The sequence below is a fragment of the Pungitius pungitius genome, chromosome 15 (genome assembly GCF_949316345.1).
Source record: "Pungitius pungitius chromosome 15, fPunPun2.1, whole genome shotgun sequence".
Classification (NCBI taxonomy): domain Eukaryota; kingdom Metazoa; phylum Chordata; class Actinopteri; order Perciformes; family Gasterosteidae; genus Pungitius; species Pungitius pungitius.
In genome coordinates this window covers 13,068,665-13,093,656 of record NC_084914.1, presented here as the reverse complement: position 1 = coordinate 13,093,656, position 24,992 = coordinate 13,068,665, and the positions used below count along the sequence as shown (strand labels likewise).

The 24,992-nt window shown below is 47.2% G+C and overlaps 1 protein-coding gene across 1 annotated transcript in view; it reads left to right on the top strand.

Annotated features, from left to right (window-relative positions):
- The first annotated feature begins 510 nt into the window (after window positions 1-510).
- cdh2 (cadherin 2, type 1, N-cadherin (neuronal)) overlaps window positions 511-24,992 on the top strand; it is a 63,341-nt gene continuing 38,859 nt past the window's right edge. The window contains exons 1-2 of the mRNA XM_037457316.2: window positions 511-833; window positions 2,393-2,501. Of these exons, the coding sequence (XP_037313213.2) occupies window positions 774-833; window positions 2,393-2,501 (169 nt within the window). The 5' untranslated portion in view covers window positions 511-773. The remainder of the gene's footprint in view (window positions 834-2,392; window positions 2,502-24,992) is intronic.

Here is a 24,992-nt window from a genome sequence, read left to right as displayed (position 1 = left end):
TCTTTTGAGAGTTCATTCAATTTGTCTGGAGGGCCAGCATCGATGACAGTCATATTACTGCATACTGCAATTCTGCATATATATAATTATTTTGTTTTTAATATATATATATATAAAGAAAACAATTATATATATGCAAACTTGCAGAAATTATATGTATTTATATATAGTTTGGATTTGTCCAATTTGTGTGCGTATATACGTATAATATATTGACTAATTTATGATTTAAAATTTCGAGATGCGAGGTGAGTCGCAGCAGCAGATTTAAATAAACAGATCAGAAAGGCCATGATGTCTGGTAGGACCACCAGAAACGGAACCGCGGCCGCCACACGCATTGCGCGAACATGACTATTATGCGTGAACGCCATAATACTCTGTCATTTGGGATGATGGTTTAAAATGGAGGGGGGGGCGGTGGGTGGGGGGTGAAATTGTCCGCGTGGCCGGTAGGGAGAGACAGTGAGAGGGGCGGTGTATAGTCGCGTCGGACCGTGTGGGAGGGAGCAGCAGCCTCAGTACCAGGCACCGCGCGCCCCTCAGTACTGACTGGACAGATAAAGAGGAGGAGGCTGCTACATGCTCGCTGCTGCCTTTGTCGTAGAACGGACCTGTGGTTTTTTTTTTCGCTTTCCTCTCCGAGGCCGACGGATATTGCTTTGATTTTTTTTTTTTTACCCCCGCCGCTGTGTTTTCTAAATATATCCATATTTTTGTCTGCCACACGGATTCCGAAAGGAGGGTAAAAGCGAGCTGTCGCGAGCGCAGCAATGTACTCGCTACGGGAGGGCAGCGGCGTGTCCCTGCTGCTGGTCTTGGCTGGACTGCAGGTAAACGTCCTTTACGTTTAGCGGACGGTTTTAGCTGCTTTTCGTTATTCGATGGAGGCGACATTTGTTGAGTTACGACCCCCCCTCCCTCCATCGCCCTCCCTCCCTCGGTCCCCGTGTCGAGCCGCTAGCTTCCCGACGGGCAGTTGGCGGCGCGGTGCGGTGCAGTTTGTGGTCCGCGGAGCCGCGCGCGTTGGTCCAGTGCACGTGCTGTGTTCGCCCGTTAACGGTTCGCGTTTAAAAATAAATAAATAAGTGCAATACGCGCACGAGGCGCTCGGTGCTCGTTTTAGCCCACTACGCATAATTTGACCGAATGAGTTGAAATTGGTAAATGGCGGCGCCTCGTTTAAGGAGTTTTCCTTTGGTTATATTTAGTTTAGTACGTAAGCATGTCACTGTCCCGCAGGCGACTCCGTTGCCTCTCTGACCGTTATGAGCAACGGTGAAAAGTATCCCGATGCAAATCCAGGTTTCCCTCCGCCTAGAATCCCAGTCACTGCGATAAATCAGCGGCTGTTGTGTGTGTTTTCCTCCCTTTTCAGTAAATCATTTAGACCACGTCGCTGCTCTTTTAAACCCTTCTGGCCTTTAGCGTCCTTAAAGGACTGTGGCCTCAGCGTGCACACTTTTATTTAAATCCTGGTCCGGTTGTTGTTAAACGTCATATACTAGCTCTTCTTCTCCCCTTTCTGAAAGCTGTTTCCCCAATTAAAATTCCCGTGGCAAAAAAAATGGCACCGGCAATGCTCTTTATTTTGTTTTATTTTTGCAGCTGCAGTCCTCTAGTTTTTGGTCTCTTTGAGATGTGCATGCAAACCAACAGGGCCTCTGGACCCATGCTGCGGGTCGATGGGACCACATTTGATCATGCCTGGACACCCGTTATGCTCTTTGCTTGTGGTTTCTTACTGTTGGTGTTTTAGGGTTAGGCCAGGCCCACTGATTTAGATTTATTTATTTATTTCTGTTTTGCCACATCCCCTTTATCCCCCCTCAAGTAATTTGTCACAACACCCTAAATCAGAGTTTTCCTTTTGGAGACAAGGGAAAAAAAGATAATATATTTTATTTTATTTCTATATATACGCTGGGTCAAACCGCGCAGCCAATGCTCGACATCAGCAGTTGTTCTGTCTTGTTTATTCAGCCATTGACACTTGAATGTTTATTCCATACAACAGTGGGTCGTTAGCCTTTACTTTTTATTGCTTTGTCCCCTCAAAGAGGAGTGTTTGTCCCGAGTGAGAGTGTGTTGATCAGATGGACTTGGTTGTGGCCCGTCCCTGGACCGGGGCCCCTTCCAGGGGTACAAATGAAGCTTGTTCGTGCCTGGCCATGCTTTTTTGGCTAATGCTTAACCCTTTTGGCCTCATTATCCTAATTGCGGTCCCTGCTGCAAAAACAACAGATGCTTTTGTACAACTGTGGGGACCTCAGAACGTAACCAGGAGGTTCAACACAGTGTTTTTTTTTTTTTTTTCTTCTCAAGGTTGATTTATGACTCATTGTCGAACCCCCTCTCCACCCCCACATTCCCCCCCCCCCCTCCATTACAGATTGCAGCAGAGGGCAGAGGCACCCCACCATGCAGACCAGGCTTCTCTGAAGATGTATACAAGGTTGTGGTGCCAGAAATCATGGAGAAAGGACATCCCCTTTTTAACGGTGAGTGGCGAGATATTCCCAGTGCTGAATTCTTGTTGCGTCTGTGTTTTCTCAAGTGTGTGTGTGTGTGTGTGTGTGTGTCTGTCTGTGTGTGTGTGTGCATGCCTTCCGCCATGTGTTACATTTCTGGGAGGATCAGAACAAGCCTGACATATTTAAACAATTAGCTTCGGTGTAGCCGTGTTGTAGTTTTCCTTGTAAACCAGCTCAAATGTGGTTCAACTTAGCTATGTCGCTCCTGTCCGTTTTGCTTACATGCTGCTTTTTTTCCCCCCCCTGTTCTTTTTATTTGACTCAAACGTATGCATATTGTTACCTAATGGCTAGATTATACATTTTTTAAACGGTATTTGTTTAGAGGAATATCAATTACCTTTATTAAAATAAGGGAAACTTTGTTGATTGCCCGGCCCTGTGCTTTGAGAAAAGTCTGTTTCACACAGATTTGAATACTTGCAGAACTTTTTATCAGGCAAGTAACTTGGCTGTTAAACAGTGCATGCCTTGTGTCAGATGCATTTCATTATTTCTATAACCATATTCCATCACTGCTATATTTTCCTCTAATCCAGCATGACTTCAGTACAGATTTAAATACTGGAAGTATTTTGGTCTGTTTATGCCTAAAGGTTCCTGCTGGAATTCCATGGTAATGTATCCATCGGCAGTGTTATGCTGCTAAGCCCACTCCATGGCACTAATAACAGCAATTTCATCATCTTTACATTTTTTATTGCAGCGGTCGTCTTTCTGTGCAAAAATTGGTATATCAAAGCTCTATAAAATGTAAAACCTGGTGCAAGGAAGAAAGCGAAAAATAACGATTTTTTTATCTTGTTGCAGTAGCCTCTTACACTGCAGCAAGCATGGCCAATACAGCCTGTTTGGAATTTAATATTTGCAAAGTGAGGATGCAAAAAACCATGAAAGACTACGCAGGCCCACTGACGGCAATAAAACCGGGAATATATCACCAAAGTGCCATTTGAGACGTTTGAGCCTTGAGGTCATTTGTACCGGCAGACATTCTCACTTGTGTTGGATTTCACAGTGTGTGCCTAAAACTTGCACGCTGTCGTCGGTGTGAGTCAGATAGGTGGAGAGGAAGGTGAGAGGGGGGGGGGGGGTGTCGCGCTGGCAATGACGAGAGTGAAGGAAGGGGAAGAGCGGACATGGGCGTGTCCGGCTTTCACTGGCTTTTACCTCGTGTGCAGGTCTCTCCGTTTGATCCCGCGGGTCATCTATCCCCCCTCGTCGGGCTTGTGGATGAGCCGTGACTCGGGGTAATCGGGTCCCCTTTTGTTTGCGCCCCTCCCCCTTTCTCCTCGCCCCCCCTCCCCGTCCTCCCCCAGCGATCTGTTGCTCTGTGGAGACTTCCTTGACGGAGAGGGGCACTCCTGAGTCATTGTGATGCAGCGGCGCTCAGCAGCGTGGGGTGATGTTAATGGAACTGCATTCTCTAATGAAAAGCTCCCTCAGCGTGTTTTGGAAGACAAAGCCCCCACAGTGTGGAGAGCCTGCCCAACGTTTTTCAACTTTGGGGATATTCTTTTTGACCAACAGCTGAGGGGTTTTATTTTTGTGAATTTATATTGATGCTTCTGTAGCTCCATGTAATCTGCTGATGCTTTAACTTGCATTTCATTAACTTTGTCAATGGTGCCCTGAAAGGTCCTCATTAATGAACAGAGACGCATTGAGTGAATCTTTTATTATCCACACCTGAAGGCCTAAACCCATTTGAGCAGAACACATGGCCTTTGTTGTGTTGGAAAGAACCCAGCGAGCTAATTCCAGCACGCTGACACCTCGCGTCGCGTTATTGCTCGGCGTTTTAACAAAGTTGAAGTGCATCTTGCTTGCACAGCCGTGTAATACTATCTGTACACCGTGCGAGGTGCCAGTAATGTGAGTCGTATGCTCGTATTGCTTTTGACCCCAGAATGTGCATGAGATGCAATGCGGGGAGGGGGGGGGGGGGAGGCTGTTAGATTTCTTTGTCCTGTGTAATTGCACCCTCTCTTTTTGTTGCTGATAAAGGGAATCCACATCATGCAGTTTGTAAAACCTGGAAATGGAGGGCAGTTAGCATATAAACAGCTGACATTGTTTGTGGTAAATTAAAGCATCCTGTGGATTTTGACCACGGTGATTGTGGCCAAGCAGTTACCACAGCTATTTGATTTGTAAGATTTAATCACATTCCAGAGGGGGGGGGGGGGGGAGCTTTGACTGGACTTTAACTGTTTGTTGGCCAAGGGCTGCCCCATTGATTATTTTTTTTTTCCAATAGATTTGTTAAAATGCATTGCCAGAGGAGACATTTATTCCAGTTTTGAGCACTCTCCTCTCCGGCGGTCCATTAAAGGGAGGTTGCGCTCGCTGTTTGCAGATGCAGGACCACGTCAGGATTCGGGGGTTACCCACTGTCTACTCTCTGGGGCCAGTTGGACCTTGCTTTTAATCTTGGAAATACTTGCCTCGGCCCGATACTGAGTGGTTAATCATTATCAGACCAGCACGCCGCTTGAGGCTTGAAACATTTGTGCGGCTTTTCCTCATTGTGTTTAGAGTGACTTGTTTTATTAAATTGCATATAATTTAAGGTAGGCTGCTGCTGTGAGAGGTTGCCGTCTGGGTGTCTAATGGAATTCTGGTAGCTTTGGAGAGTTGACACACATAGCATTATTAATTTATTTTGATGAGGCCATTTATAAAGTGAGTCAGTCTCAGCATTATTCAGCAGAGGTTTCCCTCCCTAAAAACTGGGCTAATGAAAGGCCCAAAAGCCTAATTGAGCTTAATAAACTCTTATGCTGCTGCTCTGCCCCCCTTCCCCACCATGTATTCTGACTTCATTTTTATCACCTCGCCAACCCCCCCCCCCCCCCCCCCCCCCGGCTGTGTTTTTGCTGTCTTTTTTTTCTGGTGATAAAAGAAAAAGAAAAGTATGGCTGGTGCCTTTGGTTGAAGTGCTTTAAATGTGAGCGTGTCAAGAGGGGCCGGCTCTACGGACGAGTCGGCGGGGGAGGGAGGGGGGTCGATTTACAGTTGACCAGTTCAATAATGTGATTATAAGAATTAGTGTCAACGTCAGCGGCGAGAACAGGAACTCCAAACTGCTGTCCGGTTAGATAGATAATTATAAATATAGTCACATCATTTTCAGTTAATCCATCATTAAGTGCAATTACCGCTTTGCTGTGTTTGGTTAAGGCAACTCCTTTTTAAACAAACCAGGTTACACCTCCTCTGACAAGAATAACACTGCGCTCGCAAAACCCTGTAAACGCTGCTCCGGCTGCATGCATCTCCCCGTTGTTCTGGTTGTCTGCGTCCTCTTCGAGACTCCGCCGGCCCCCGGCTACAGCTGGGGCCACTCACGTGTGTTTAAGGGGGCCCCAGTGTTTGGCAAGACGTGACCCTGCTCGACCCTCTCCTGCAAACTGGGCCCTTTTTCCCCCTTGCTCTCAGGTTTGGGATGGTGTGGGGGTCCTCAATGTGAGGTATGGATGAATGAAAGACCAGCCACAGAGGTCCCGACCCGTCAGCGGGGGAGGCAACACCTCCTCATGTTGTTGTGACCTATGGAGTCCATCGCTCATCCCCGGGAGAATCGCACAAAGGCACGTTCAAAAAGCCCCCGCTTTCAAGCATCGCAAGTTGAAGTATTTTTTTCGGCCAAGGGCACGTTTAACATTAAATCACTGTTATTTGATCTGGACAAAAGACTATAAGAGACCGACTCTGGAACATTGCAGAATTGGAGCTCTGTGGCTCCTTGAAATATTCAGCTCTCAGGAACGATGGTAGCCGTTGAGATCTTTGTGTTTTCTGGTCTGCTCCGATGTCTGAATAATTCAACAGTGAAACCGGATTTATTTTAACACTCAAATCTCCAACTCAAAATGAGAAGCAGTGATACAGCAGATGAGGCCAGATGGAGAGCAGCAGCCTTTTTTTCTGGAAGTGGATCAATGAATCCCGGGGCTTCGTTTACAGTGATCAATATATTGTAATGTAGGCAGCGCTCCAACTCCAGCTAAAGCCACGCTGTCTGGTCGCAGTTGAATTGGTCTTATTCCGCATTGTTGTCAGCCCGCAAACATTTATTTTTCATTCCCTGTCGCTGTGTTTTTATTTTTCTTGGGCGCTTCGTGGCCTAGATAACCACCACATATTGTGACAGCAGATTGGATCTTGGCGGTGCTCGGTTTTGGGAAGTATGCTCTCGATGCGGTTTGCCTCCGGTACACCGGGGGGGACGGAGCGCCTGCCCGAGTGCCAGCGCCCGGGCCGCCGCGGCCATTTGTCGCAGGGTCGCGGCTCGGATCCAGCCCTACGGCCACAGTGTTTTTCTGGTGCTTTGAAACGCGGGCGGCCGTCTGTGGCTAATTTGTGGTGGTGGGTTTTCTGAGCCGGCTGTTTGGCATGGCAGTTTGTGTCAGATCTTTTTTCCTTCGGGTGTTTTGTCTGACGATAATGCCTCCACAGTTGGAGTACTCTCATTCAGGCACTTGAGAAACGGCTAAATGTAGATAAAGTGGAGCCGACAGCGACCTGATGGCTTCTCACCACCTGGGTTCATATCGCTCTTATCGGGCCCTGCCCTTTGCCATTGGCACCTGACAGTGAGCGGCTCTGACATTGGGCTGTGGTCTAGGCGTCCCCCTCTCATGTGCAAGTGTTTGTGTGTGCTTGTGGGCGGGGGGGGGGGGGGCGGTGGCGCGTCCTTGGCATACAATTTAGCTTGTTCAATCCAGATGGCTCTTTGTGGCGGTGTTGAAGGGCAGCTCTGGGCAACGCAGACCTCTATGACTAGCTGGTGGAGGTCAATGGACCCCGGACACCTCGATCAGCAAGGCAATCGGTGACTGGTTAAATGCAGACTGTAGCTTGTCTTTCACAAGGTTGCGTGTAACTACATTTGCCGAATCCGAGCGTCTCCGTCCATCATGCCCCTCGATGGGTGGATGGGGATGTGTAAAAAAGAAAAGGAGCGCAGCCTGTCCTTAGTATTTGCTCCTTCACACGGTCATGTGAAGGTTAGCAAGGGTTTTATAGGTTATTTGGTTCTAGATCACACCTGGGCCCCCACAGCCCCGATGCCGTATCGCTACGTTTTTTTTTTTTTAAATTGATGTGCGCGCCTCCATTTACAAGGCTGTCAAAAGGGAAACGATTTATTCATTCTGTTAAAACAATCATTTCCTGTTTCGCAGTTTGGCCTCGACATGAGAGGGCGCCGGAGCTTTCCCCCAGCGTATGACGCGCCGCACAGCTGGCGGGTTTTTATCTAACGTGAGGAACACCCAGGAAGTGCTGAGGATCACTGTAATGAGGCTGTGTATATGTAGTAGTAGTAGTAGTAAGGTTTTCTGCAGGCAGCCCTCTGTAGAAGTAGGCTGGCTATATATTTATAAAAGAAATGTCAGCTTGCACCTAGAAGACAATCCATCAGCAGTATGGAGTGAACTGTTTACTTTAGCTGAGACTGATTTGTGGGTTTCGGGGCCATTTCTCCTTGGTGAGACAGCGGGGGGCTGTTTGAGCAAACGGCTCCAAATCTCCTTCACTGATCCTGTCTCTATAAAGAGAGCTCTGTTTGCAATGTTGCCCCAGCTGTTTGTTGTGCAATACCCCCCCCCCCCCCCTTTTTGATTTTTGCCCACAGTTTCTCCCTCTGTTTTCCTTGTTTTTCGTTACATTTCACCTTTTACACCGGCAGACCTGTGAAGTGAAGCCAGTCCCTGCTACTTTTGCTTCGTGGCTTTGAGAGAAGAATGCCCAGATGCAGATTCCCCCGCCACAGTCTTTTTCTGCTGGGTCAAACCGCGCAGCCAATACTCTGAAATGAATATATTAATGAGAGTTTGAGCAAACCTAGAAAAAAAAAGGAAACAGAAGCGGCTTTGTGCTTATTCCCCTTCTTTATGGGAGTGACACACATTTCATATTTTCTAAAAGCCCCCCCGCTGCGCTCGAGAGGCAAAATGAATCTGCACTCCATTGTTCCTCATGCAGAACAAAAGAGAAGTTTGAAGCAGGGGCCACGTTAATTGACCCAGATACTGTAACCATGTTCACAAAAGCCAATATCCTGCCTGGGGGAGACATGTCTACCTCCTGCGGGGGCCACGCCTTCTACTGTGTTCAGGGGAGGGGGGCTCCCTGGACATCGCTCTCTGATGAGCCGCTGGGTGATATCTCATAACATTCTCCATACATCCTCCTTCATATCCAGCCCTCTATCACCTCCACAGCTTCCTCCCCACCCCCTCCATGTGAGCTTGAAGATGGAGCAGCCCCCTTGGCTCTGTGCAGTGATTGATGTGACTTAATTGAGTAATGCAAGGACAGTACTGCAGCAGTTAGTGGTTTATTCTTTAACCAGGTTTGTCTCTTGGGATGACATTGATGAATCCTTTGCTTTTTCTTTTTGTTCAATGGATTTTTAACCTTGTGTTGGATTTTATTTATTTACCATTTTTTGTTTTGTACTATGCAACAGAATGAAAATATCAGGATTTTGCATGTATTAAATTCATCTTTATATTTGATCTTGATTGGATTGTTGACTTGTGACGCTGCCTTCCATCACCGACCCCCCCCCCCCCCCAGCCTCCTCCCTCCAATCCATGCTGTTGACTCATCAGATAAGCAGATGTAGCCCGTCATATTACTTGCCTCGAGTGATCTACTGTTACCAGGTCTTGCTGACACCAGTGTCTGCCATCACCAGGCGGATATTATGATTGACCCGCAGCAATACACAGCCTCCATTTGAGCGCACACACCGTGGCAGGGAGCGACACACCGCTCCACGGCCAGCGGTGTGTGAGTTTATATTATCTCTCCCTCTGTCGATATTTACCGAGGCATTAAATGGCGTGCAGCATGTCGCCACTTTATTTCCTGTAGCAATGCCTGCTCAGCAGGACAGGGCCTTGAGGGGTGTAAGGGGGGGGGGGGTGTTCAGATTCTTACTGAAGGGTGTAACTGCTGCTACAAGATAAAGGCGTGCTAATTTCTAAAACATGTCGAGTCTGACTTGGCACAGACCGAAGTGTATGGCACAACAGTTTAATTGTGCTTTTGATTCAAAACGACTTCCTGCCTCAAGTTGTGAGCACAACGAACGCTATTGTGGAGCCGATGGCGGCCGTGTTACCGGTAGCTCGCAGTGGTTGTGTTCGTAATTCAAACCAACAATTGAAACGACTCCCTCTAGCCTCTTGTTTCCTTGACTCCTGGCTGGTCAGGTGACGTCTCCGCCATGAGAGGCCGGTAGAAGCCGTTCATTTGAGCTGCGTGATTAGTTGTTTGAAATCAATATTCACTGAATAATCGCATTGGTACGTTACAATGATTTTTGCTTGTGTTTTGGATTAGCAGGCGATCATTATTTCTCCCTAACTTGCAAAAACTGAGATCAAAATGAGTGTGAATCTCTTCAGTCCAGTATGTTCACGTTTACAATACGGCTACATTTGTATGACAACGTCGACTTTCTAAAACGATGGCGACGTGGCCAAGGCATTAATGTTAGCCGCTGATGTGGGAAAGCAATCGAAAACCTCTAAGCCTCTAATCTGCGTTTAGAGGAGAAAAGCAATCAGTCCGCTTTGCATTGCGGCGTCAAAGTGTGTCTTACTGTGCCCCGTGAGCTTGGCAACAGTAACGTACGGTGCAAGCGCCCCGGTCCAGCCCGTCCATCTGACTTCCCCCCAAAGTGCAACGCACTCCATCTCATATAGATCATGTGTCAGCCCTTCACTCTCCCCCTAAGTGTTCCAAGCACTGTGACCTTTGTAGAAGATAAGCTTCTGTCGGCCCACTCGGAGAGTTCTGAATAACCGGCGTCAACCGTTAATTTATGGCATTGCTAACCATATGAGCGCTATGAGCCAAGGTTATTGACCTTTCACGCCTGTCACTAGTGATAGAGGGAGCGAGACCCTGCAGGGAAAATGAATTGGGCTTATTAAGGGGCCGGGCTTTGAATCAAACCGAGGGGGCGCAACTTTGCTCTCCAGATTTCACTTTCATTTAAATCATTGCTTTTTTCATTTTCCTTTTTAATTATTATTATTTATTTTTTTTACAGCGTTTCACCAATTGATAGCGTTAAGAGTTACAGTGAATCGTAATGCTTCCCCTCAAAGGGTGTCTGGGAGAGAGATCCGGGGGCCAGTCCGTGAAATGCCTGAAGAATTAACACTCCAAGCGCAAAAAACGCATTACAGAAGCACATCTTCAGCTGAGGTCATTATTATCCAATGAGGGATTTTGTGGACTCAGAATCACTAATCAAAGCTTTGACGCAAAGCCGATTTTGCTGGACTCCACTTTGCCGTCTTATTTCAATCCTGAATCTTTCTTTGCCATTGTACGCCTTTGCTTGGGTTTTGTAACTGTAAAAAAAAAACCAACGTTTTGAATGCGATGAAGAATTTAGAGTATGTCGTGCGAGCTAAAGACAGCAGCGCGCATGTTGTTTCAGCCCCCTTCTCCCTGTCTGTGAAACCTGGTGGGAGGCAAGGCAGGCATGCATTTATATTAAATCAACATGCTATGATGCAGGTTTTTTTTTGTCCAGCTCCACTTGTGTTTATAATTAAACCCACTCCCTTGTGGGGCTCTACTAAAACCATTTTTATTGACTCTGGAGAAGCTTATCCTCCCGTGATGCATTGTTTGTACATTAGACCGCAATCTCATCCTGGTGGATAAAAACAGAGATCTCGTAGCGCGAGTGTGCGTCTGTTATTAGAGGACGTCCCCTGTGAGGTAGGACTTTGAGGACATTTTTAATATCACGCATTTGTTCCCTTCACACACGCATCCTCAGATAGTACAAGTGGGCTTAGCCCTGACCTCATTAAGGGGACCGGGACGGAGCCCCTGATGGTGCTTCAGACTTCCTCTGTAGTATTTGCACAGAGCAGCTTGTTTAATTTTTCAAGTTTTGTTTATCTGCAACGTGATAGCCAGAGGATTAGGTAAAAGGACCAATGCAGCACAACTGTGCGTGCTCGAGAGCGCCGCTTGTAAATGGAGGGCTTACTTGCGTATTTGCGGGGGGACTTATTTGCATGCCAAGGTTGACTAGTTATCAAAATGGACAACGTGTGCAAAAAAAAAATCAAAAAATGTGCCTGTGGCTAACCGGGGAATGTGTGAGTGGGAGGGCTATTTCGGACTAGGAAAGCTTCGTATCGCGGAAGCTTATCCCTCAAGGGTGGACGGGGGGGACAAGTGGGTGCCGGCTGATTGAAGGAAACAAGGACTCCAGGGACGATCACACCACGGCTAAATATGGTTGTCACTCCGAAGCTGCAGTTCAAACACAGTTCAGTTAGAGAAGACGGCGAGGCACGTAGTGATGCGTTAGAACGCAAGTAGGAGTGGGCAAGTTCCTGTAGACTAGGCTCTGCGTTCTCTTCTCTCATGGCGTGACGCTTTGTGGCCCCGGACTCAGTGCTGCACTGGGCGCTAAAGGCGCTTAAAGGCACTACGGTTGTGAGGAAGAAAGGCACATTAAGTCCGTGTTGGTTTATTATACCGTTTTGTTGTTTGTTTGAGTAACAAAGCAAAAAAAAATGTTGCTGTGGTTACGGTTGTTGCTTATAGGTAAAGACGTTTATTGCATCCCCTGACTCATCTTGCTCTCATGTAGTGAGTGATTTTAAAATCCCTGTAAATGGTTGATGGGGCTGTCAATCATCAGCTCTCGGCGAGAACATCAGGGATGCTCCCCAAATGTCAAAAGGCCGTTTAGAGTCAAAGATTCTGTTTCCCTGGAGATGAGCCATTAGTCTTCTCATCCCCGGAAAATTAGTTCAATTGTTGCTCGGCAACGTGTCAATTATATAACTATCATCTTTATATGGTGATATAGCATTTCTGTTTTACTTATAATGCTTTTAAAGGCTACATTACTCTAACATTCTGTAATGTCCTTAGTTCAGACTGCTCTACTGCTTTTTTTTATTCTCCTTTAAAAAAAATCCTTATCTATATTACTGAATCAGTTTATCAAAATGTAATTGTTAAAATATTTGTAGAAGCTTAAACGATCTAATCTTCTATCATAAATCAGTTACTCCTAGGTTTTTTTGTGGCGGGGGCAGCCGAAAGAACCTTGATTAAGGAAACTATGGACAACTTTCCATAGGACATAAAGCATCAGGTTTGCATTGTTACCTTCGTATTTAGTGTTTGTTCAGAGCAGCTCGGCTCAGTGCGCACACACAAACACAGCTTGGCTTTTTAAAGGCTATCTTATAGGATAACTAGCAGAAAAACAACAGTGGTGATCCTGTTAGAATGTTTCCCCCCTGTCCCACCAGGAATGTGTTGTCTAGGAGCGCCGAGGTCAGAACACACAGGCGAGGCTTTGTTCTGCCCTCACCAGGCTGATTCTGTGCAGGGCGTCTGGAGCGGGCAACACTGGCACGCATTGTTCTCTCGTGCATCCGCCGAAAGATCGGTTAGCTGATCGAAAAGGGAATATTTATTCAAGAGTTTTATTTGTTATAATTGATTCATTTAGCCACACATTTGTGTCTCCCTAAATTGCAATAAAGGGAAGTTGTGCATTTTAAGAGAAATCAGTGATCCCACACTAGCTGCATGTTGATCCATAGGAACACATCTGCAAATTTCAGTATCATCGAAATTGCATGGAATAAAGTCAAATCCATTTTTTATATTTGCAGTCTTGGATCCTGGAATCCAAAACTGCTACTGAAGCACTACTGCGTCACCCTGAGCGATGAGGCAGCCGGTGTTTTTAAGGGCGATTCGTCCGCGGCTTTGCGCCACTGACGGGTATAATCAGTTCAAACGCCGCTGCTGCTTTAACGCCAGACGACCTGAGCACCTGATTCACGCGGCAGCCCTCGCGGATGGGACCGCGCTAAGCATTCATTACAGCCGATGAGTGTGCAGCGGCATGTGTGACCCTGCTGACAGCAGGAACACCCTCGTATGGGACTTGCCCACGGCCTGCTCGCCATCTACCTTCTCCCTGTCCCTATGATCCTCCCCCGTTCTTCCCTTATTGGCTTGTGTGCGATTGGACCAACATTGATTAGTGTGTGTTTGGAATAAGGCGGTCCAGACACGAGCCACATGCATCATTGGGAGTTTTTCTCTATTTCGAGTCCCCAGTTTCTCTCCCCACCTCTCGCAAATCCTTTCGCAGTGCGGGACGCCGGCGCCACAGGCTCTTATCGTGCCTTCTACCAGACCACCAAAGGGGCCCGAGCACGTGTGCACTGACAGCTGTGCACCACTGTTAAAGTCCACTCTGTGCGGGATAAGTGGGGATTGGCGTGTACTCTGCCCGTCAGAGCGGGTTTCATCTGCTCAGAAATGTGACAGCTGGGCAGAGCTTTTTTTTTTTTTTCCCCTCTTCTTTTTGGCTCCTCCCACACGAGAAAGACACTGCAGGAGAGAGCGAATGAGGGGGGGGGGGGACAAGGAGAGCCGCAGCTTCCCGGCTCTTACTCGGGGTAAATCAAATGTTGGCACATGTGTTACGAGTTAGCGCTGACATATGAGTTTTTAAGATTGGCCTAACACATTAAGGATGTCTAGCTGGCTCCGTAACGTTTCTTCCCTTTTACTCCTGGTGCTGTAAACCCTGAGCGGTAATGGGCATAAGAAGAGTAATTTATGTGCAGAGAAGCCCTGGGATGAGACCTCCCTCTGGGATTAATGGGAGTCTCTGTTCACAGGAAATATGAAAGGCCCTTTGTTGGTGAAGGGCTTGGTGCTGCCAGCAAATAACTACACCCCCCCCTCGAAATATCGAAAGTCCCCCCCCAACCTCTATATTCATTGATTCCTCTGCCGCACATCCTTTCTTTTTTTTTCTCTTTTCTTTTGCACAAGCCTGTGTTTTCTGTCAAAAGCGGCTCATTTCTGATTCAGCGTGTGCTGTACAGAAGCCCAGGAGACACCAGCTCTCGTCGTTAGTAGTCACTGTCACTTCTAGAGTCCCGGCCATCGGGTGAGCAGAAGGGAGAGTGGGAGAAACAGCGCAGTTACAGGTGGGGATTCACAGCCCCACCACACCTGTTTTTATCCCGTCTGATGTGTTTCTCCGTCAGCGACTGGTTTGTCACATCGGACGGGGAACATCTCGTTTAATGTGCGGCCAGTGGTATCGGCTTTATTTCAAGAGTTTGCGCCTGCATGTGTTGGTCTGCATTGTGGCTCCTTAGGCCATTCTTTATTTAGCCTGGCCTATCAGTGAGGGGGAAAGGAGCGTTTGGCAGTGTGTCTTTCATCAGGTCACACATCGCTCTCCCCACACCTGCGACTCAGGACAGGAGGATGAATGGCTGGAAAGAGGTGTTAATTGCTAAAAAGAAATAGGAGGGGGATGGGGCAACGCTGTATAAAACTCCTCTCTCCCAAGTGTGACTTGTGAACAGAATTATTAAGCTTAAATTGGAGGAATAAAGGCTTTCACAGTTGATTGTACTGATTTTCCTCTTTGATTAAGAACACAGATGAATGTGTTCCTTATAGACAGAAAGACCTTTTTTGGTGGCTCTGGATATCTCTTAAGCTCTCTCACATGTCCACCTATTCATTCCAGCACAAGACCCTTTAGAAATCCAAAAGCAATTTTCTTTGCTCAGGAGGAAAACAAGTTTACTGAAACATCTCTGTCATAACTGAACAAACTGAAAAAAGAGTTGTCCCTGATAGTTTCAGCTGTCTTTGCATTCGCTCTATGAAGAATAATTTAGCTCCTTATTGCCTTCCTCCGGCTGTCCTCTAATGGATTTGACATGGATAATGCGGTTGTTTTTGTCACGAAAGGAGGGTTTGGAGGGTAATAAAAGCAGGCGACCAACACACCCCCCGCACACAAATGGAGAGAAAGGGAGGAAAGAAGAGTCAAACGAAGAAGAGGTGAACTTAAATGAAGAGGGCTCAACTTGGCAAAAGCCTTGGGTTGTCAGGGACAACGGGAAATGGCCCCGGGCCTCCCCTTCGAGGCAGCTCAGATGTAGGCAAACGTAGATGATGTGAATATGAGCCTGGCGCTAAGAGAGTGAAACAATATACGCACATTGGATGTCTGCCTTTTCTGTAAACGGTTCATAATTGAGTTTTCCCGGGCTCTGCTTGGGGAGGAGATGGAGTCAGGCTTTAATGAGCTTCATAGTTTCATGATATTCTATGCTTTGATTGCAATACTGAAGATGCCATTCATTTGTTTAATTTACTAAACTGGGAGCCGATGGCGAGCTCGCCTGGTGCCGGGGGGGTTTAATGGCCATCCTCTGGAAAGGATAAGGCTTATTATGTCTGATGGGTCTCCTGTCTCATATAACCTAATGTGGCCGTGATAGACAGAGGATTCTGGGTTTGGCTACACTGGAACTATAAATCCAAGCATTTCCCCAGACCTGGACTTTGTAATGGCCCATTACGAGCCGTGTTTGGAGATGGAGAGGCCAGATGTCCCTGATGTGGCGGAGGGTCCAAGGTGGCCTTTGAGGCAGCGAGCAGTTACAAGAGAGATGGTGGACGGGGGGGGGTGGCACGTACTGGACATTGCCCCTCATTAAAGCGTGCTCTCTGCAGAGACCCATTAACAAAAAAAGGCTTTTAATGTTCTTACCAGGGAAGATCCACAAATTGCCCACGATTCCTCTGCCGTAAAAGAAGGGACTAGGAACTCTCTGCTGTCGTAGCTCACGGCACCAGCTGTCCCTCCGTGTTAAAAATCTAACCCCTGGGCGCCACTCCCCTCCCAGTTTGGTGCGTTCCATATGCTGCATTGATCTAAAAAGCTCGGCTCCCACTGGTCTACTTGAGCGGAGGACCTTAGCCTGATTGAGTGGGACATATGCAAGGGCAACATCAAACATTTTAGTGTTTGGTGTAAGATCACATGTCTTCGGTGATGTTATTGTGATTGATTTATGGTGCAAATGGGCTGTCTCATGTTACCACCCAACTCATCTCTTGTCCCCATTCCCTCTTTGTTGTATTTTTTTTTATTACGTATATATAAAAGTGGGCTTGATTCCATTGAACTGGCTGTCGTGAAATGGTATTTTCCTCTGACCCCGGCACACGGTCACGGATAGTGTGTCGGCGTCATACTGTACAGGCGTGGCAGTCGCCCATCCACCTCGGAGCGCCCCGGTCTCCTGTATGGGTTTGGTCTGTTAACCCCCCCCCCCCCCGGCACAGCTGCTGCCGGGGCACGCGCACGCGTGTGTGGGGTTTGAGTAATGCCAATGACCTCCTAATGCGGATTCCAGTCATGCAGAAAGGCAAATGTTTGTGCTCACAGGTCTTCCCGGGTTGCTACAGCTGTCATGTTATCCCCTATCTTACCCGAGCCTACCAGCCGGGGATGCAACACGATATCTGCTAGCGTCCCAGCTGCCGACCCTTTAAGATATCTGCCGTTATTTTGACAGGCGGCTCAGTACTTAATCAGCAGGCTTCCGGGTCGATGTTCCCCCCCCTCCCCCCTCTCCCCTTTGGACTAATAGTATACATTTTAAATAATTTACTCTGAATGTTATTTGGGGTAACAGGTAGTAACTCTGCTTAGACACGCTTGGATAATCAGCAAAAATCCTGCCTCCCCCTTATTTAATTTCATTGTCCTCTCCGCCGTGGAATGTTCCGGCCTTGTTTGTATGCCGGTCATGGCGAGTGCCAATGGAAGTCTTATTTACACTAGATGGGTCGAGGAGTGTCCCGTCTCTGCCTGCCGGTCCGCGGGGACAACACGGCGCTCGGTGTCTGACGGATGGGTCCTTTTTTTATGTGACAACTGAAAGAAGCCTCTGCGTTTTGTGCCACGACAGGGACACAATAAAAACCGCTACTAGTGGAGCTCTTTCCCTTTGTTTCACCAGTGCTTTTTTCCCCCTTTATGTTCTCTCCTCCACGGCTCTCCTTGCTCTTGGTCGAAAACTGATATGCTTCAGGTTACAGTCCGGCCTGCGGGATTCTTTTGAAATGTTAAACTAGGTGAACAGGATGCAGTAGAGGCGCGCTCACAGGGACGGAGGAAGGCAGCACCGTGGGAGGAGCCGCTCCCCTTTTGCCGCTAGGCTAAAAGCATTCAGCTCCTGCCCATTGAGAGTCCTCACTCAAAGGGATTCGCGATGGGGTTGATCTTTGACCCCATCTACGCCCACAGTATGTAAATGACCGTACAAAGGAGGGGGATGATACGATTATTTTCCTACACGCCGTTTATTTGGAGTCTGCGCGCGTTGATTTTGCACACAATGAATCCGAGCCGAACGTGACGTTACGTGAACGATACAAACGGGTAGAATTTCCCCGCTCTGCAGGTCTTTGTTTGTGTTTGTGTGTGTACTGCTCAGCAATCCGTGTCCTGAGGCAATAGCGTGGAGCGGAATATGGCAGGATCAACCTCTCCTTGTGTACCGAGCTTCCCTGCATACGTTGTTATGGCAGTGGTTGGTAAGGTAACCGGACCCCACCCCCCTGATCCAAACGCTGTTATTGTCCCTGTGCATAAAGGGATGGGGTTGGGGGAGGTGTGTAGGACAATTCGGAGCGCCGCGCTGACCGAAACGCCCTTTCCCAGACAGAGTCTTTGCGTATCGGCTACCAGTTCTTATAGCACGCCTCATGCTGATATGACCGTACCCTTTATGCAATAGTGACAGCTTCTACTGCATGTAGATCAAACCTCGACCGCTCTAGTTGACGCAACAGCTCCGGTCGCACGGCGAAAGGACGTCATGCACGCTTTCACTTAATACTCCAGAGGCGACAATGACTTCAAAGCCGACCCGGTGCTTGGGCGGGGCTTGAACCTGTGTACACCTATGGCGTCATATCCTGGTCTGGGGGGTCAAAGGGACAACGGAACCCCAATCAGGGAATCATTAGTTTACTAACATGTTCACAGGAAAAGAGCCTGTGTGCCGTGTTGGTTGTGACAAGAGACTGATAACCAGCCTTCCGCTGCCTTTCGTGTGCGGGGTTAATTAGTGCATCAGCACCCTTCTGCCCACTTCAGTAGTGGAAAGTCCACAGCTGGAACAAAGTAGCTTCTCCCTACAGTGTTGGTGTCTCTGCTTTTACGTTGACATTTGCGCAGTGCAGCGACGTGCTTTAGAATAATGGATGTGAAGAAGGGAATGCCTAACCTAAATGAATTAATGAGCTGGTGGAAATGGGCTGTGATAGCTGTATTTATTTTAAACCCCTTTTGAATTTCTGGAATATTTCCCACCTGAGCAACATTTCGGGGGAAATGTGTTGAGATACTTCAGCGCTACATTATAGTCAAATCGAAGCAGTTACAGTTAACTTCACTGCCGGATGCTGTTGAGATTTAAAACGTTTCACACTGAAGTAGTTTCGCTTTTGGGGGCTTGTCAAAGTCAGCCTGTCCAGATGTCACAATACATTTCTCAGTATTTTATTGAATGCCGCTTTTTGCAAATACAATCATCGCTCGTTTTTGACTCTGCTGTTCTTGATTCGAGCCACATGTTGAAAATGATCTAATCATTTGCACTCTGATACTGCAGCCTCGTTCTAATGGATAGCTGTGGCAAGTAATCAGGCATTACTGAGAATAACAAGGAGGTGAGTTTAGGACGTCCCTGATTCACAGAACTGGCATTGGTATAAAACCTGGTTACTTATTTATCGGTGCTGTGGGATTCTCTCCCACCTTGGTAAATGGCATGAGAGGATTATAAGAGTAAGAGTATTATAGTCTGCATCGGCAGTGAATTGTGAGTTATAGCCTGACTGCGCTCGGTGCTGATCATTAACAGTTCTAACACACACACACACACACACACACACACACACACACACACACACACACACACACACACACACACACACACACACACACACACACACACACACACACAAGATATTGAAGTTTGTTTTACTGCTCCTTGTCAATAGCATGCGGGGCTACAGACACGTGTTATTGAATTCATATACTGTGAGTTATTAGGTAGGACACGTTGGGCGCCCGTGTATATTGCCGGATCCGTCCAGCGTTGTCCTAGAGGATATAGAGTATCGGAGGAGATCATATTGGTTATTGCGCAGCTGGGCCCCACCCTGACCACAGGAGATGTGAACAAAAAAGAATGTACGGTTGTTATTATCATGACCCCTGGACTGCTTAAATCCCTGCATGCATCTGAGCATGCTCCCACGCCTGGTGCAGATAGACTTCGTGCACAACAATGAATAATAAGCCTCCTTTTAGTGCAGGGTTTCATCAGCCAATGAGAGTAATGAGATTAGGCTAGTAAAGGAAAAAAAAAAACAGGACATAATTCCTGGACCCACTCCAGTGAATCGGAGGCATGTGGTTAAGTCGGGAGAACGGCCTTGGATGAGTAGCAGTGTAGGTAAGAAAAACAAGCTGCAAACCATGTGATGTAACCCCCCGCCCCTCCACAACCCCCGCCCATTACTGGTGGTGCTACTTAAAAAATAGGATCAAGTCCAGCTCTATGGAGCGGGAGTTTGAATGCCTGGTTTCACCAAGAATCTAGTCCAACTTTGAGTCGTAACTGTTGCAGTTAAAGTTTAATGCGATGCGGTTGTGTGAGAGCGAGCAAGACCTATAGGCAGCGTTTCACAAAAGTATATTGCCGTCCTTTCAAACCAAAATAGCATCATTAAGGTAGCTGCAGCTTTTCTTGTAGCTGGTAAACTATAACAAAGGGGCACCCTTTCTGTGTGACTGTGTAAGTCAGTCTGCTACTTTTCAAACGCTTGTCATTGTGGGATTCATTCTAAGTGGTGTTGGGAAATTGTCTCGTCTCTACCGGCGTGTACGTATATGTGAAGAAAGGAGGAGACAAGCACAGTGCAGTTTGAGGTCTGAACACTCCTTATGCCTAAGCTCTTCTGAGGAGATAGAGCGGCTTTTCAGTAAGCTCTAATGGTAGTGGGATGCCCCCCCTATTCCCCTCCCCCAAATCGTGCCTCTCCCGGCATAACGCGCGGTGAACCCACATTTAGTGTTTGCCTGAGAGGTTGCTCTGAAGCAGAATGATAGCTCCTCGCTTCTCGACCCTATCTGGGTCGCTCGGGGCCGCTCGGGTGGATGCAGCAGCGCGAGTGGCTCATTTTTAATTTTTTTTTCCCGAAGTGTAAAAAACCCACTTCACACCAGATGCGCCATCAGGCCTGGCGTGGAAGCATTTCATAATTTGACAATTACACTGCTCAGTGACAGATCGTGGCTGCTTTAAAAGCAAGGAAGCGGCAGTGTGCGCGCTCGCCATTCGCCGCTAAACTAAGGGGCCACAAAAAAATAGAGCGGCCGACGACGGCAGAAGCCGATTCCCGCTTGGGCCACCTGCTCGTTCTGTGCGTCGAGGCCAGCGGACATCGGCGTCACCGCGAGTGTTCCCACGGGTCCCCCCCCCCCCCAGCTAACTGAAAAATAACCCCGCGGCCTGGAAAGCCTTTCCAAACGAGAGCGATTTGTACGCGGCCGCGCTTGCGGTTCGGTGTTATAGCTGCAGACAAACCGAGGACAGATGTGTTTGGAGTCATTTTCGCTCTCTGCCACCCTACCCCCACAATTTCTCCCCCCCCCCCCTCCCCCTCTCCAGTTTCCCTAATCTGGGACTCATTGTGGCCGTAATAAAGCACAGCTGCACGGATCCTGCTCGGAGCCCCCTCAGTTCAGCTGATTACATGGATGGGAGTGATGGGGCTCTCCCCTCGCACAGCCCGGTCACACATGGTAACGCTCGGCTGTTCCCTCAACGCAGATAAGGCTCGCCAGCGCAGACGCTTCCTTCTGCTGGGCCGATGCCGAGACTAAGCGTCCACACCTGAGGTTGTGTGGCCGTTCCACTTGTGGGACTCTTCTGTGCGTTTCTTTTCTCGAACGAGTGAGGCAGATGTTGCTTGAGGGGAACGGCGCTCATTATTTATCTTTATGAAAATGTTAATCTCTATTTTGTATTCGCAAAAGGCCATTTCTTTTTCAGTCAAGGGATGTTTTAATGGAAAACCTTTTTTGAATTTGTGTAATTGTATTCAATCACGCCGATGGACACTGTATGCAAGATTGTCGGGTTGGAGTTTGTTAAATTGCTTCTGCTCATATAAAATAAGTCATGCATATGAAAGTGAGCAGCTCTAATAGAAAGATGTGTCTCTCTTACAAATGGATCGCCGCAAAGAGCGGCAGAGGCTGAACCACCTCCATTGGAGCCTTGGATTGTACGGTTTGTGTTCAGCAACAAACCAACTTTCTTCGTCATTGTAGACTACATTGTACTACATTTGAAAAAATAAAGCATTATTACTTTTGCAATCAATTTCAAATATTCATTGGGCCTTTAAGAGGGTCTTTTTCTTTGCACGAATGGATATTATCCATCCATCCACAGAAGAACCTGCCTGCCCTCGTTTCTAATGTTTACCCCATTCCGCCCAGTCGATCCCTTTTGAGCATTGACTCAGTGTGGGGGAGGGTCAAGCGGGTCAAAGTAGGTTAGCAGCGCGACGCACACTCAGACATAGCTCGATATTTCCAGGGAGCGAGCCGTTGCAAAGGGATACGCCACGGTGACACTTTCAGACAGCATGCATACAAATGTACACTTTCTGTGAGCAGCACATAACAAGCTGTCATGCGTCCGTAAAATATGCATGTGTTTTGAATGTAAAAGCTTTTGAAAGGTCTTTTTAATCTCACCACTGTGAATTTTTTGCCTTCTCTTTAAGGCTCTTTGTTTCAGGCGTAATTTGAAACATATTGATTCAAACACGCAGTGGCAAATGCGCAGAGCACGTGTATTGGCAGCCGCCCTAATCCTTTCTTCGAAGAAGCTTCTTTTTTTCCCCCTTCTCCTGTGCTCATTGTTTTCCAGATGGATTTTTTTTTTACATTTTCGGCTCTGCTCAACCTTTTCGGGGGAGGCATGTTTTAAAATGCAGCGATGCTCCAGACATGGGGTTTTTGTTTTGGTCTTGAGAGAGGGTTTAGAGCGAGAGCTTTGCAGTGTCTCGTCATGTGTGGCTGGGGGCATGTGGGTAAAATGAGGATCATGGTTGGTAGCAGTCACCGTCATGGTCTGTCCACCACAACGCCTCGAATAACAAACATCAGCATTACTGTATGGCCAGTTTTCTCATTTCCCTTTTCAATCTAGGAATATTTTAATGTTGTTTTGATGAATGTATGTTTTGTAGAATTTGCATAGGTTGCTATAAGCTGCTTCAACTATATATATATATATATATTTTAAATTCATTTTACATGCGCAAATGACTCTGTAACTCATTTTACTCTGAGAGAGACGCAGAAGCATCCCCCATCTTACAGTATAATAGTCCTCTCTAGAGGCCGTGAGCCTCCTCTTCCTTTGTCTGCTGCTTTGTTTCCCAACCAAAGAGGATTCACATGCCTTCTCCTTGTTTCTCTCCGCACCCCGACTCCAAAAGGAAAAGCCAAAAGGAATTCCATTAGCTTTCTTCTCAAAAACTCAGCATGAACTGGTGACTGTGACACACATCACATAATGGCTCCCAGGACTGATCCCAGATCCCCGTGCAGCTTTTATTTTACATCTCATGCTGTAGGTATGTGTGGGTCTCATCCCGTCATCTCCTTTTCTTGTTAAAGGTGCTCCTGTGTAAAATCCCTCACTTTTTCAGCCTGGTTCAAATTGCTGCACCTCGAGTGCACGGAAGGATAAAGGAAAACTCCATATGCATGCCAGTGTGTGTGTATACGCATGTTAAAAAGGCGAGGGGAGCGGACAGAAATTGTATGTTTGTGTGTGAGGTTGGGTTTGTAATTGGATGCAGTGGACCGTATCGCCCTTTACCTGAGCTCGTCATTTGCATGGGCTTGATTGACAACAGGGCTATGCAAAGCAGGCGCATGTGTTATTCCCTACGACGGTAAAGATGCTGCACAGACGATGCTTTTTTCCTAGCGATCCCTTTTCTTAATTGGTATTGAGTCATCTTTGGTAGGGAAATAGCTGAAATCTAATTAGCATCAATGGCACATCCTTGTCGGTCGGGATGGCATCATCAGCTGTGAGCTAACCTCTGTGGCTTGCACTCAAAGGCAAGCAACGTCAACAAAGAGGGGCGAAGCTCGGCTAACGAGTCGCACGCAGCCAGAGAGGTTTTACGCTCCGTGGACGTACTCCACCGTATCTCTACATGGATAATAGTTCAGAATGCAGTGTGCGATCTTGGCACTAAAGTGCATATGTGAATATATTTTCACAACAGACCAGGCCAACCACAATATTATTCATGATACTCAGCATTGCCTTGAATAAATATATAGCTGGTTGCTGGTTTGTGTTATATAAACCTAGGCGACATCTGGATCGATAGAAAAAAAGCAGGTGAGGACTTTAGGGTTAGCCCTGTGCTGCCGTATAGCGATGCGTGTTAGAGGGCGCCTGCCCATGTCACGCATGCGGGTTATTATTTACGGTGGCTGAATGCACATCCCGTCCGTATTAAATGAACTATGCAACACGTGCAGACGACATGCATCCGATTTTTTTATTTGATGATAATGTACAATTGGCTCCCTCAGTCTCCCAGGAGATGTCTTTGTCTTCCTGAGCATCCATTTGCACAACCTTTGCCTCTTTCCAATCAAAGTTTGAATGTACCCCTTCGTTAACGGTGCTTTGTTTTCTCCCAGCAGAGGTCCCGTCTGTCTTGTAAAATATCTGCCGTTAAAATGTCATGTGTCTTGGTTCAGTTTTCATAACCCTTTCTAGCGTAAAACTTCAAATCAGCTTTCATTATATTGTCGTATAGGCATTCTGTTTTTTTTTTGTTTGTTTCTTAAGAATGAAAAAACCCTGTTTAAGCTCTTCCCCCTTCTGTAGTGTTCATTCCTCAGCTCCTTTCCCAGAAAGTGGCTTAAAGCACCACTTTCGACCGCCACTCGTTCATAACGTGAGCGCTCTGGTCTCAAATCAATAACAATGCGTTTCCGACCTTTACCCAAACAAACTGGTATTTGTGTCTGGCACCAGCCGCCTTCAACCGCGGAGACACCGATGGCGTATGATAACCGTTTACTCTTTCTCAGATGAGTAAGTACCTTCAGTGATTGTTGCTGTAATTTCTATAAGCATGCACTTCTGACTGAGATGACATTGTAGAGATCCTGTGCCGGCGCCGGCTTTTGACAGACGATATTTACCACAGCTAGAGACAGCAAAGCCGAGGCGGAGTGTGTTTTAACATGGTTACTTTTCCACTTGGTGAAAGCAGAGGGAGACACTGACATCATTGCATAAGTCACCTGTTCAGTTTTCTTCTCTTTTCTCTCTTTCTCTCAACAAGAGCTTTGGTAGCGATTGTCCCCACGGAGCAATGATCAGTACAGTTCTGGGCAGAGGGGTATATTTGTGCGTCTTCTCTCGGCAACAAATCCAATACAAGACACACTCTCTGCGGCTGTAATTTAAAAGG